The sequence below is a fragment of the Cebidichthys violaceus genome, unplaced genomic scaffold, assembly GCF_023349555.1.
Source record: "Cebidichthys violaceus isolate CVI_PGR_0920_01 unplaced genomic scaffold, fCebVio1.0.p SCAF_5, whole genome shotgun sequence".
NCBI lineage: Eukaryota > Metazoa > Chordata > Actinopteri > Perciformes > Stichaeidae > Cebidichthys > Cebidichthys violaceus.
Window position 1 is genome coordinate 5,638,106 of NW_027176705.1, and position 14,828 is coordinate 5,652,933.

At 40.4% G+C, this 14,828-nt stretch overlaps 1 protein-coding gene across 1 annotated transcript in view; it reads left to right on the forward strand.

The window, feature by feature from the left end:
• The first annotated feature begins 700 nt into the window (after positions 1 to 700).
• ush2a (Usher syndrome 2A (autosomal recessive, mild)) overlaps positions 701 to 14,828 on the forward strand; it is a 195,904-nt gene continuing 181,776 nt past the window's right edge. Inside the window, exons 1-4 of the mRNA XM_068730789.1 lie at positions 701 to 1,395; positions 1,931 to 2,145; positions 2,285 to 2,503; positions 7,950 to 8,118. Of these exons, the coding sequence (XP_068586890.1) occupies positions 787 to 1,395; positions 1,931 to 2,145; positions 2,285 to 2,503; positions 7,950 to 8,118 (1,212 nt within the window). The 5' untranslated portion in view covers positions 701 to 786. The remainder of the gene's footprint in view (positions 1,396 to 1,930; positions 2,146 to 2,284; positions 2,504 to 7,949; positions 8,119 to 14,828) is intronic.

Below are 14,828 nucleotides of genomic sequence, written 5' to 3' on the forward strand. Positions count from 1 at the left end.
TTTGTTGACGCTGCACTTGTGATGGGGGATATCGTTTTGTGCTGGGAATCCTCACCGACAGGTAACCACGACAAGTCACTAGATATTTTAGCATGTCACAATATCTGCATAGATTTACACATTTGCACGGCATATAGCAACCGTTATTAGATACACTGTGAGCTTTCGGGTCATTGTAGGCAAGAGTTTCCAAGTAATTCAACACTAGAGATGACTGCACTGCTGGCCTCTTTTTGTGTCGTCAAAATGCGAAATTGAAGCTGATAAGTATTGTAATGAAGAGAGCTTTGGCCTAAGCCTCAATTTCCAACAAACTTATGTGAAAACTCGTTCAGTTGGATGAGGACCTGGAGGCCAGATGCCAGCGGAAAAAAGGTCATGTTTAATTCAATAGAAAATGAAGAAAAGGGGAAAGCAATGTAGCAGTATCAGTTGAGCTGTGCCTCCATCAAGCTGTACATGATAGTGCAGGCTTTGGCTAGGGAATAGCCTGCATGGCATTTCACTCTCCTCAGATTTGTCTCATGTTGGATTTTGGTCTGACCACGTCTCTCTTTCCTTCTCTCCTTCTCTCTATTCCCTCTCTAGATTGTGAAATCCTACCTATCATGTGAAGGCTTTGGTTGTGGTTTGTGTGTGTGTGTGTGTGTGTGTGTGTGTGTGTGTGTGTGTGTGTGTGTGTGTGTGCGAGGGACTGAGACAGTGTAACCGAGAGCTAAGCTTCGTAGCCTCACCCTAGGGGTACTGGCCTGTAAAAAAGAAAAATGGCCCTGGAACCATGAAACCATGACAGTCGTCACTTATTCGAGTGTTGCTGGAAGGCGTCCAAAAGAAATCCAGGTTCCTGAACAGCCTACATTACCCGGGAATGTTGCAGAACCTCTGTCCAAGATTTTAGAACTTGGCACCATGCCGTACCTCTCAGAGAACCCAATTCTCAAATCAAAGGTCAAAGGCCAGAGATGGTTGGAACAGAGAGGCGGCGAGGGAGGAGCAAAGGCAGAGAGGGCGAAAACGCAGAGACAAAAATGGGGTCGAGGAGTCGGCAGGGAGAGGAAGGAGAGAGGAAGGAGAGAGGAGCGGTGGGACTTAAGGATCAAATACAACAAGGAAATTAACAAATGCCTAAAAAAAGGGGAAGGTAAAGACAAGAGCACGACAGATGTGTGTGGGATTTCTGGGATTCTATCAGCTGCTGAAACAGAAGGTGAAAACCAGCAAAGGGAGACAAGGATGAGAGAAAGGAAGATTTGGCCTGTGTTTCCCCGGACATTATACCTGAAAAACATCACTGGAAGAGGGCAAAACATGATGAAAAGGATGAAGTGGCGTCATCTGTTCATCTGGTTAGCTCTCCTCCTCTTCAGCCTGTGTCCAACACCTGCTTCATCACAGGTAAGAGTGGCTTTCAAGAGCCAATTGTAATTTGTGAACCAGAAACTGGAGTAATAATTAACAGCTAATGTATTGTATGTGATTTATTTAATGACAATGAAATAGGCCTTTGTCAAAGCAGACATTTTGACCTCTCATACTATAGGAAAAGCCCAGGTGTTACTAACGACATTAACGAGCTGTGTTTTATTAAAGTGTCCCACAGTGTGGTAGTGAACCAGCATGCACAATACCAGAACTTGAGGTCGAAGCAGCTCAATAGAATCATCATCAGTGATATTTTTATCTCAAAACACCTGTACTAATATCTATTAAATGTACTTTATACATACTGTACATGTGACGGTAAGAGATTTGCCTGCAAAATGGGTTATGCTGTATCATGAACCACAGGCTGCTTCATTTTATAGCACTTTGAATTCTCCATTTCTGGCATTTTAGTGCTCTGGGTTGCTGTCTCCCCATATATGTAAACGTGTCAAGAGACCCAGATTGAATGTAATTCTGCTAATTGTTTAACTGTCTTCCGTCTTAGGGACATTTCCCAAGAATGGAGAACATTGCTGCCTTCAAACCCGTGTCCACCTCCCCTTCTCGATCCACATGTGGGCTTCCAGAGCGGAGTGGCTACTGTCGGTCGCCGTCCTCCCAGACTGAGCTGACAACATGTTATCAGGCCTTCTGTGTCCAGGAGTGTCCCTACAGATACACCACACTTCCGTATGCCCCGTTGCTACTGCCTGCACACAGGTAGGTAGATTGAATTCTTGGTAATGCTATGAAGGTATTTTAGATGACCGCTGACCTTTCCATTCATGCAAATAAAATAAAAGATAAAAGAGGTCCTTGTGAGTGAAAATATTAACACATTTACACTTTATTCCTCCAGGGGTACCTGTATAGATGAAGACGGTAATGACACTCGTCCTGGGACTCAGACGGAGACCAGAACCACTTTCAGTTCAGAGGGGGTTCCTGGTGGATCCAGTAGTGTACTCTTTCGGCCAGTCCAGGATGGATGTCTGGTCTCTCCCCCCTCACAGACACTAGGAGCATTGGGTTCCCTCACTCTGGCATTGTGGATAAGACCAAGCTCTCCTGGAGAAATGTGAGTTTCATTTTTGTCATTTCTAAGAAATGAGAATAATGTGTCTGTTACATAGGTGGAGATACTGTGACTACCAATGTCATCTTAAAGCACACACTGTATATTGTGCTTTACAAAATATTTTTAGAATTTATTTATGGATGGATGGATCTTAGTCAGCTATTCCTCTCTGGGCAGTCAAGTAAACTCCATGCTAACAAGTAAAGTGGCTGTTTCTCTGAATTACATTTTTCTTTTTTATTAAATTTCCTGAGCAAAGAAGCAAAGGCCAGTTATTTAACAGCTGTACACAGTAGCCAGTTGACAAGTGTTCCCTGTGTGTGTGTGTGACAGTTTGTGCAGTAACTTTGATTAGTTGAAAAGTCTGATTTAGATGAAAGTAAATGTTCTCAATGTATCCTGACTTTATCACAGCATATTTTAATAGTTATAAACACTGCTAGGGCTGTACGAAATGCCATTTTCTAACATTCTAATGACATTTTCTAAATAAAGTTTTGAATATTTTTTGTCATATTTTATGTCATCACCTTAATGGACCCTAGACCGATTTTTAGGCCCTCAACTCGAAAATAGCATACCCATACGATAATGAGTGTAGCGTTGCAACTGTAAGGGCTATTTTAATGCTTTTGGTATTAAAATAACCCTAACACTTGTGAGATGTGTTGATATGTGTAAATATCAGTATATATGTTACTGGTTAAAAGTAAATTAAGATGGCACACAGCACAAATTGAAAATTCTAATTTTCGACTGGAAAAAAAAGCAATTTCAGGATATTTCTTTATTAGAAATCATGCAGATCCAAGCTTTCCAGCTCTCCCAGATCATAGAACTATATGTTGAGGGTCTCTAAACAAATTTTTACTTTGATAAAGTGAAGCTTTATCTAGTACATCTTGATCTAGTACGGAGAGGTCAAACGAGGTCAACGAAAATGTAATCTTGTTCCAGCTGTTTCATTGTAATTTTATATACTATATAATTATATATTTCAATTCTTTTATCACTAATAGTGTTCAATCTATCCATATGCAGCAGTTTGGCATCATTTTGAGAGCCTGGATCCCCTCTGAGACTGTTAATGTTTGTCATCCATGGGTTTTTATCGTCTGAATTCCAGTTTTTTTTATCCTCCAGGGCCTTACAGCCTGTGTGAAGGGCCGATTTGACCCCATGAACCTTCCATAGACGCGTCACAGCCTGCTCTGTTGAAACAACCACAAGTGACTATGAATGACAGAATCCGTTAGCCAATCAGAAAATAAAAGCTACCCGAGTGTCAAATTTCTCAAATCCAATTTGCTGAGACGTATAACCCCGCCTCTTCCGCTAGCAGGCACACGAGGCACACGACGGCAGCGCCAGCTTTGAATCCACACAGAGCGGCGTCCGATGAACAGATAGATAGTAAACATGAACGGATTCATTTTTTTTTTTGCTGCAGAACATCTCAAAGTAAGAAGCTGGTATGATGTGATCGATTATGCGGATTATGATGATGGCTTTGTTTTGTAAGTAAAACTGCGAGGCTGTGTCGTAGCGGAATGTGAAAAAAATGGCTGCGACCGTCTGGTCGCTAGCGATCTCCGGAGCTAACGGGTGTTAGCATTGAATACATTTTTCAAAACGTTATTGGCATAAATGTGGCGAGTGGGACTGCCTAGGGGGCGCTATATTGATTGTGTTACTTGGTGTTATACGTAGCTTTGTCATATGTTGTGTCTGGAGTTTGTACAAACAGCTGAGATGACTTTGTAGCGCAGGAGCTGCAGTTTGAGCAGGTATGCGGCATCATTATATTCGTTACTGATGAGTGCACGTTATGAGTGGATTCATTTTTGGATGCATGCGTTGCCCCCGCCGGTGGGGGTGCTCGGGTCAGATCGGTTAAAAACAATCCTCAATTTGATTTTTGTGATTTCTTGGAATAAAAGAGTTAGTCTTTTTATATTTTTTGGACTGCAGTTTGAAGCAGAATATTTTGTTAGATAAAATCTAATAGATAGAGCCCCAAATAGAGCCTCAAAGACACATTAGACCTTGCAGTTTAATTTGGCACAGCTAATAAGCACAATAATAACATTGTGTTACATCTAGCAAGCTGTGTTGATACTTTATTGGTTAGAGAAGGTAGAGGAAGAGGTCAAACTGACAGCTCACATCTCATAGCTACAAACGCACTGTGTCAGCAAGTCAAAGTTCTTGTCGAAAATCTACTTTTTTGGGGAAATAAGAGTAAAATGAAAAATTGCAACGATACAGATAAAGTTATTCAATTTGTTATTAGCATTATGAGGATATACTATTCAAATCTTTGGAACCTAAGTGGAAATAAAAACACTAATAGCATCTGTGTGCCATAACAATTACTGACCTTATCAGAGTAGTCCACCATTATCCTGTGCTACTGATGTAATACAGCTCACCGCTGGAAACACACTGCTGCTGCGATTTATAGTCGAATGTCTGTTCTGATATTATATTTGATATGATTTTCATACATTGACAGTGCATTGAAGTGAAAGCCCTGTGATATTGATCTAATAACAAGGAGCCAATCAGGTCTGGTCGGGTCAGTATCACAATCAGGAAATGTTGGCTAACAACTGGCTGTCATGTCCCACTTAGACATGTTGTGTGTGTGAGACAGGAGAGAGTGTGCTGGTATGTTGCGGGCAGTGCTGGGATGGTGCAGAGTTACACACACTCGGATCAGTTTGCAGTCACACACAAACACAAAGCACAAGCACACATAGAAAGAGATCAGTTGGCTTTTCTTGGCAACCCCATCTCCCCCTACGGCAACACTTCAAGTAGATTGCTCGAACAACATGGGATGCTTTGTCATGAAAATAAAAATAGGTTTAACACACATGATGTCTTGTTTTCTATTTGTTCGTTTTCTCAAATGTAGCTTGCAAAAGAGTCCACTGATTTTACTATTTGATTCCTATAACATTGTTGGACTCGAGATTAGGCCTGTCACAGTAATTAAGTTTTCAAAATATCCTAATATGTAAGGATGTGACCTCAATCATTTTTGCTAACCTCGAAATTGCCGTTGTTTACATAAGAATGTCACCAGCATTTTTGCAAACATAATGCCAAAATAAACTGCAGGGTTTTCCTACCATTATAAGACTTGGGCATTGCGCAGAAATAGCGCATTTTTGTTAACAATACCTGAGAGTCCTTTTTATTTATTGTTTTGGTTGTATTTAATTAATGTGTTATTTATATTTTAATATTTTCTTCACCTTCCAATTCCAATGTTTAAATATTATTAAGACTTAAAAGTTCTTTGAAGAGTATACTTGCATTATTATGCTATTATATGATCAGTGGCAAAACTGGTCTTAAAACGACATAGGCATCATTTAACGCAATTATATCTGGGACAGTATGTTGTCCAACAAAATTAATTATTGTGACAAGCCGAAGCTTGGTGGACTCTCTAGAAATACAAGGATCAAAATATATATTTAGCAGAACTAGAGATTCTATCTTTTTTTATTCCACGCATTGTTCTTTCTTGTCAAAACCGTGGGCCTAAATTACCCACAATGCAACTTGATTGCTGACATTTTGGTCTGAGATTCCGGTGTGTTATGCTAGTCGTGGCGAGCCTCAAACGGAGGTCTGGTAAGCTCACTTCCTTCAAGATCTTTTTTTAATTTTAAAACTTCAGCTCCATCCTTCAGCCAACCATATCTGATCATATTAAAAGATAGTTTAGTCATATTTCACAGCATAATTTTACTATATTGTCTTTTAATATGATAAGAGATTGTAGGCTCCATTTGGACAAACAAAGAAAGACAATGCTCATTGAGAAAAACTATCATCTTTGTGGATTAAACAAACATTTTAAGTAAGCTTTGTTGAGGTCTTAAGTCTGTCTACATTCACATATTCCACAATTTTCTGTAAAGATAAACATGATGATAACTTTGCAGTGGTGATGGGTCTGAAGAAAGACCCAGAGCAACACTACGTTTAATGTGTATTTAGTGGCTCACTGGATGTTCAGTTTAAATGTTGCTGTCAGTTGAATTTAACTCTGTGAAGGAGAATCAGGCAGAGATCAAATCACTCCTTTTAAATTTCATCCTGTGATTTTGTTTGTGAAGCTGTCTGTCCGGGGATTTAGATGACAGACAAGTGTTGTCGTCTTGATTTTCCGAACATGACACCTGTATGGCTGAATGCATCTGAATGGAAGTAATATCCCCCCCCCCCTCACTTTCACTCTCCCTCTCCGTCTTTCTGTTGCTGTCGTTGGCCATCAGTCTTTTGTTGTAGAGACGATCATGGCTGCCATCAAAGAAGCCGGATGAAAGGAGGTCTCTATCCTCACCTCTGTCCATCTCTCCTCACCCCTCTCTCTTTGTGTCTCCCTCTCTTTGTGATTTCATATCCCTCCCCTCATCTGAACAATGAACAGAGCCAGCCACCTGTTCTTACAAATCATAGTTTTTACTAGAAACTGGTTATGAAGTTATGTTTATATTGTTTGAAGATTCTAATTTTCAATGGATATTTATTTTTAGTTTGGTCACACACTTGTTTATTCCCTAACCATCAACATGCCTTTCCCAGGCAACATATTGAATAAATTATTGCTAGAACAGATAAGCCAACAGAAAATTACACCATCAATTTGTACTACTGATTAAGAAAGTATTGGATTTCCAAGCAAAGATGACAAAAGTTTACAGCTTCTCAAATACTGTATGTCTATTTGCTGTTTTTTTTTTAACTAAATATCATTCGGGTTTTGGACAAAACATTCACTTTAAATGTTTCAACTTGAGCTTTATGATGGGCATTTTAAAGATCAAATAATAATCAATAATGACAATAATGCTGAGTTGAATCAGGATTCTTTTGTATATGTCAAAAGTTAAAAGCATCCTTTGACAAAAGAAGCATTTTTATTCCAGCAAATCAGTTCATTAGTTTTTGAAAGTAACCAACCTGCACTTATTATCTGTCTGTCTATCTATCTCTTTGTCTCTCCCCACAAGCACACACAGGCTCTCATGCATACATACATATGGTCTCTTTCTCATGCATACATCTTATCTGTGATTTATAGGGTATGTGGCTCTGGGTTCATAAAAGTCATGATTTCCCATAAAATGTCAGTGATGGTGGTTAATATGACACGTGGAGGGTGTGTGTGTCTGCACCCAGTGTAGCCGCTCAAACCTAGCAGTCATGTAAAATATTGATATTCTATGTGTAAATGTCAGAATGAGAGACTGTGTGTGGGAGTGTGCGTAGTGACACTTGAGTCCACTCTTCCTTTTTTCCTTCCTTCTGAGTTAAGTCATAACAACTAACCACTGCAAGATATTCAGATCAACTGTCTGGACTGTATATCTGCTGCGGAAATAATTGTGTTTCGATATGTGTGTTTTTGTTCCCCCCCCCCCAGGATGCTGCTGGAGAAGAGCTCAGGGCAGCGGTTGATTTTTTCTGTAACAGTGTCCGAGCAGATGGTCACACTGCGGTATGGTCAGTCCGGCAGTCACACTCCTCTGACCGTCGGCTTCAGAACAGAGGGGAGGCTTACACTGGAGAGGTGGACCCACCTTGTTTTGCAGGTAACAATTCTCAGAGTGTTTAGGGATTCTAATGGTGGCTTGAGAGGCAGCTGCCCTGTTAAACACATCATAGTTGGTCAATATGAGAGGCATGTGATGTAGCATGTATGTTTATGCGCATCCATAGGCAAGTTTATATGCATGAAACTCAATCAATCTACCTTAGAAGTAATCAGGTGTGCGTTTAACTGTTGTCATAAGGAGATGGTCTCTGTATCACAGACATACTGTCACTCTATCTTCTTCTCCGTCTTGAGTTTCTCTTTCGTTCTCTGGCCATCTTTTCCTCTTCCTCTCTACGAGGTTGTGGTAATTATACTGGCAAACATCTGCTTTGGCGCAGCTGCTGGGGCCAGGGGCCACACATTACATCAGACTCGCATACACACAGACAGCTCACACTTTCAACACAGTATTTCTTTGGATTTTACTTATTTTGTTTGATCTATTTAGGTCTGTGGTTATTTTTATGATGTTGTACTCATGTAAGGTTGTTTAATTTTATTGCACAAAGCTGGTTCTAAAACGTGAGCAAATCTGAGGTTGTCTTTCTCCTGCTGGTGAGCACCCTAACCCTTGTTAAGCCGTGGAGTAGGGGCCAACTTTGGATGTTGTGTTTAAAAAAAACAAAAAAACAGAACTGACAAATCCTACACATTGTGTCTTTAAGTAATATACTAACAATGTATGCATTTACTTTCTCTCTTTGGTGTTTTCTTACTGTCCTTTATTTCTCCAGAACAAATTAACATAAGCGGTACATAAACTCAACATTTTAGGAAGCATCAGAAGTTAGAAATACAAGGCTTTCACAAGCTCTGATAGTTCTGAAAACGCCGCTAGTGAAGTGGAGAGACTCTCGATACCCCAAGTGTGTGTGTGTGTGTGTGTGTGTGTGTGTGTGTGTGTGTGTGTGTGTGTGTGTGTGTGCGCGTGTGTGCGCGTGTTTCTAGTCTGTTAAAGAGTATCATATTACAGATTACTCCACTGGACAATCTTTCTCTTTCAGCATTTCTGAATAACACCAGGCTACTTGTAGAGAGAACATGGCCACCATAATGAGCCTCTTCAATACAAGCATCTGTTAATGAAGTTGTTTGCTTTTTATCTATATAATGTTTTGGCCCAAATATTTATTTGACCTGGCATATAATTTAATGTATTTTATTAATCTCTTTTATTGCCCCTCTCTGGCCATGACACGCAATAATAATGACATTATTCAACCCTAATGATGACGTTTTATATCATGAATTCTCAAATAAAATCTATTTCTTTGATATTAAAAAAAACGGTAATTAAACCAAAAAAACAAACAAAAAGATGATCAGTTGTACTACGTTTCACGTAGTTATAAATAATGTATTTGGTAAATTAGAAAGTCAGGAGGCGTAAAACCTATGCATGTGTTTGGTTATATTTTAGAAAAAACAACAACATAGATACAGGAAAAAACAGTATTGCAAATTAGATTGCAATACCTTAATTTATAGCTAGTTCAGATCAAGTATAGGCAACAGCAGTAGGGTTCAAAATATGTTTTATGAATACATAAATTATGCATGTGTTTTTTTTTTAAAGTGGGTGCTCTGTCCATACTCCCATCTTTTTGCAGCAACATACAGTTCTATATTATTATCGAACAGCTCTCCTTTGCAGTGCTTCTAGTGTTGAGCAGCTATTTAATAACGAGAAATTGTTACAGCACATCACTCCCTCTTAAACTACAACATTTGTACAATTTAGAGGTTTTCATCGGCGTATTAGAGAGAGCCAGGCTAGCTGTTTGACCCCTGCTTCCAGTTTTTATGCTAAGCTAAGCTCAATACGAGCAAGAAAGATTAGAAGCGAATTTCTCAAAATGTCACTAAAATCTTGATAAAGACATTGATAAAAAGTAAAACAATTTAATTAAAGAGGAAAAAAAAAATGTCTGACTAGACTACTAGTCACTAATGACTAGTAGTCTGTTGCAAATTGATAACCGTTTTAATAATCTTTGTATCATATAGTAAATTTCCTATTCTTCCATTTTTTTATGATTATAAGTCATCATTCAAGTTTCCAGTAATTACTTTGAAAAGAGAGTAGAGGGAAGAGGAAGTGCCAAATGTAGGTAGATAAAGGAATGGAGCCTACTATATATCAACTGCAGATATATTTAATTAAAGCATTATTCAAGACCAGAGGGGTAAACCAGGAATGGGGAAGTTATACATGTTGACCAGTACTTTAAATGAATATCCCCAGCTAGATCTGACTTGACAGTTTAGTTTACTGGCTGGCTGACTGGTGTTGATGCCTGGTCCAGTAATTTGTCTGTCCGGTGTGTTGTTGGCTAAATGTAGTGTTGCTTATGGCTCAATTGCTAGCAAGTGCGTGTGTGTCTGTACAGTATGTGTTTATGCCCTGCAGGGATCAGGCTTTTATATATGTCTATGTACACTATCTATGTGTGTTGTACAAGTCCACGAAGGCATAGAAAAGTGTACGGCTTGCAGATATTTTGTTAAAAGTGTGTTGTGTTGGCTTGGAGGTGTTTTTGAAACTTTGTGTGTGTGCCTTCTTGTGAATCAGACGGCCTTTCGTTTAATGGTACGGTGATGTGATCTGTTTTGACTATTCAGAAGAATAACATAATCATCCTTGACACTCAAACACCATTCACATACTCCCATTCCCGCGCATTCACACACACTTATCTACTTATCACTCAGTCATACACACACACACACACACACACACACACACACACACACACACACACACACACACACACACACACACACACACACACACACACACACACACACACACACACACACACAGTTCAGCAGCAATTTGTAGCAGACATGTCAGCCACAATACAGATATTACCCTATGAAGGAGCAGGGCAATTTAGAAACCTTTCCTGCACACACAAAATACAAACACACTCGCATATACACACCCCTCTCTCTCTCTCCCTCACACACACACACACACACACACACACACACACACACACACACACACACACACACACACACACACACACACACACACCAACCAGTCATCTGTCGGTTTGAAAAGATCAAAACACCAAAAAGACAGTCAAAAGGAATACGGATTTCCAAGTGCCAGGAGCAATTCACACACACACATACACACGCACACGCACACACATACACACATGGTGCCAGGAGCAAGGTGCTGTAGGGATGCGGGTGCTCCCTAGGTAGTTGTCTTATCTGATTATGGTAACGATGTAGAGAATAGTGGAGGAAAAGGTAGCCTGGGGGAGGGAGGGATTGGGAGAGGAGAGGCGATGGGGAAAGTGAGGGAGGTGGCTCAGTGTTGTTAAGTGATAGTTACAAAGTCCGTTTACTATGGGACTCACTTTTGTGTGCATTTCTGCAGAATTTATTACTAATGGGTAGCTCTTCTTGAATGTAGAAAATTACCTCTACAGCTTCTGTGGATGAGGGAGGGATGGGAACGACTGGTGTTAAAGCGGCGGATGAGCTGTGTGTAATTGACATGACTTGTTCTCTCTGTGGGTGTTTTTTTTTTAATTTTTATCTCAAGTGCCTCGCAGCACTGTGATTGCATGAGGACAACATGAGGCATTGACACTGTGGACTGAGTGGTTGGGTCGGGAAACTAATGAGCTGCACGCAGTCTGTTTGCCCATCCAGAGCCCCTTCACATTAAGACAAAGAGTAATGAGATATATACATAACACCCACATCAGGAGCACCACACCAAGGGTAGCGAATGGGAGGCTACGCCAGGACTGCAAAGTTATCGGCTGTTATTGCCAGTTTACCGCCATGAAACTAGAGCCATTTGTTATTGTCATGTTAAACAGATCTACCATTATGTGTTCAATCCAATGTCAATGCTATGCTGTCTAGAAGAGCAGGTTTACTTTGGTAGAATGTTGTACACAACCTTCTGTGCTGGCTCTTAATGGTACATATAGAAATTAACTTAAACAAATATACAAAGAGATGAAGATGTGCTTTAAGTCAAGGGGTTAGAGGAAATCTAGTAGAAGGTTTCAGTGCATAGAGAACCGGAGAGTTGCAGAGAATAAAGTGGCAAAAAGAGATGGCAAAAGATGGGGAGAAGAGAATAGAAGGGAGTTTGCGATTTAAATAGCTTTGGAGTACTATCTTTTGGAGTACCAGTGATTGACTGTGTGCCTGGAGGACCCCCAGAGGGGTCCGTCTGTTAGTGCCTGAGCAAATCAGCATTATCGGATGAGGCAGTGGCAGGGACAACCAGTCACACCGGTCCCATCACGACCCAACACGGCAGCATGAATGTTTAACACTCGTGCGTACGCACATGCATACACACTCTTTTTCTTTCTCTTACTATTAAACACACCAACACACTGGTGATGTACGTACTCCCTGCACATACACACAGCACCACACACACACACACACACACACGCACACGCATACATACATACATAGGAAAATGGCTGGTTGCTTCTTTTTTTCTTACCTGTTGCTAAAAACAGAGAAAATAAAGTAGAAACACACTTCTTAAAGAGTGATGAAAAAAGAGGGTATCTGAGTGTCATAGTGAGTTACGGTCAAGGCTGCAAAGACACACATACATACATCTATATATTTATTTGAGAGAGTTGTTCATGTCTACAATTTGTTCTCCAGACTCTGAAGGCTCATCTGCTTCACTATTCTGCTCTCAGACAGTTTGGCTGCTAAACTTCTACCGAATGCCATAATGAGCTTAATGAATGTTTCACGCACAATTTCACTGGAAGACTCTGGCCTCTGTGTATGTCTGTATAAGGACTTGTCTGGTCTTGGCAGAAGGCAACAAATGTGCACCGACTGATCTGATACCACCACAGTGTTTCCATCTTTTTCTTTTTTTCTACATGCGTGTGCACATGCTTCATTACCCCACTCTCTCTGAGACTACGTTGGTCTTTCTTTTTCCTTCTTCTGTCGTCTTCTTCTCTGTACTTGGTATGTCTCTCCTACAGGCTCTGTCATTCCCATTCTCTTCTTCTTGCCTCTGCCCTCCTCTTCATCACGTCTCCCCACCTCTTCTTCTGTGTTTGCTGTTGGTGTGAATTGGTCAACACATGTTATCTGACCCAGCTCGACTACCTTGATCCTGACCTAGTTTTAGCATTGGTTTGACAACACCAGGAGTTACCAGTACCTCTAGTTAGACCTGTAGTCACATAGATATAAGGTGTCTCAGCCATAAGTTCCTCTCTTCTCCATGACCAAGATATTTTAACCTGGTTAAATTGTTGTTGTATGCTTTGACAAGCATGCGTTTACCTAAATCTATCCTCTAATTACAATATTCAACCCTCCCAAGAAGTGTTGAGGGTACTGCTGCTGTGTCAAGCTGCTCAATGAATGTAAAGCAACTGTAGGGTATGTGTATCTATTTCCTGTAAGAGAATAAAGTAACATTGAAAGTTGACAGGAAGAGAAGAAATTAAAATAAGGACACTTCAAGACATTATGCTAGTCACCGATGACATGACTTGCAGAAGCGGAACTAGAGTTTAATAGAAAGTGTTTGCATTTGTTAGTGTTTGCTGTTTGCACACATGGTCTCAAGCTATTCTCTCTGTCTCACCCAGAGTGACAGACAGATTGTGAGACAGACTGAAAGTGGGTTTTTGTGTTTATACGTGTGCATACGCTATGTTTCTGTAGGCGCTATTTGTGTGTTTGCGTGCATGCGTGTGCACCAAATACAGTAAAAGTATGTGTGTGTATTTGTGGTTGTGTGGATGTGTGTGAAGGTGAGGCAAGGTTGTTATGTAGGGGTGAAGCGGGCGCCTCTATGGTAGCCCTCTGCCTGCTGGCACAGGAGGCGAAAGGGCACGAGACTGGCATCAATTACATAGTGAGAGAGAGGGAGAGAAAGGTGTGTGTGTGTGTGTGGGGGGGGGTTGAGATTTTCTGTCCTAAAATTACTTTCTGTCTTTATTTTACATCAGTGTTTCATGCCAGTGTGCTGTCTGGTCCAGCTTAATAGGGAGAGCAGGGCACTAACACGGCCAGGGTTAGGGGTTTCATTCCCAATGGAGCTGTGAGATATGAGTGCTAAAAATGTATGCGGCAAGGATGCCACAAGGTGCTTTGTATAAAAGGGTCCACCTAAGAGCATGAGTTATGTTAACCTACCCTTTCTAGAAATATACACACTAACGTAGAAGTTGCATGGCATAGGTTAGTAACAAAAAAAGAACTAGAATATTATTTAAAAAAAAAAAGAAAATGCTCAGTGACGATCAAACTAATGTTCATGTTTGGAGGTAGAGTTCTCCACTGACCTGAAATTGAGACCATAACCTGTCCAAACCTGTCTCGTTATGACCAACTGTTTTATTCACAGGATATTTATCTGACAAAGTATTACATACATGTTGGAAAAGCGATAAGGTGCACTGATACTCTACCGTACACTGATACTGATGTTTTTAAATGGATTCAGTATCAGGCCATGTTGGTCGGATCCGCATTAAACACACATTGTGGTTCCGCCAACAATTGCATTATTTTAATCAAGGCATGGCTTTGCTTTTCATTCCACACAGTGAGCATGACAGGTTTAAAGTGTGTGTGTGGGGGGGAAGCACAATGATATTGGATCCATACCCAAAGTTAGGGTGCCGAAATAGAAAGTGGGAGCCAATGTTGTATTAGTAGATCATCTGATTC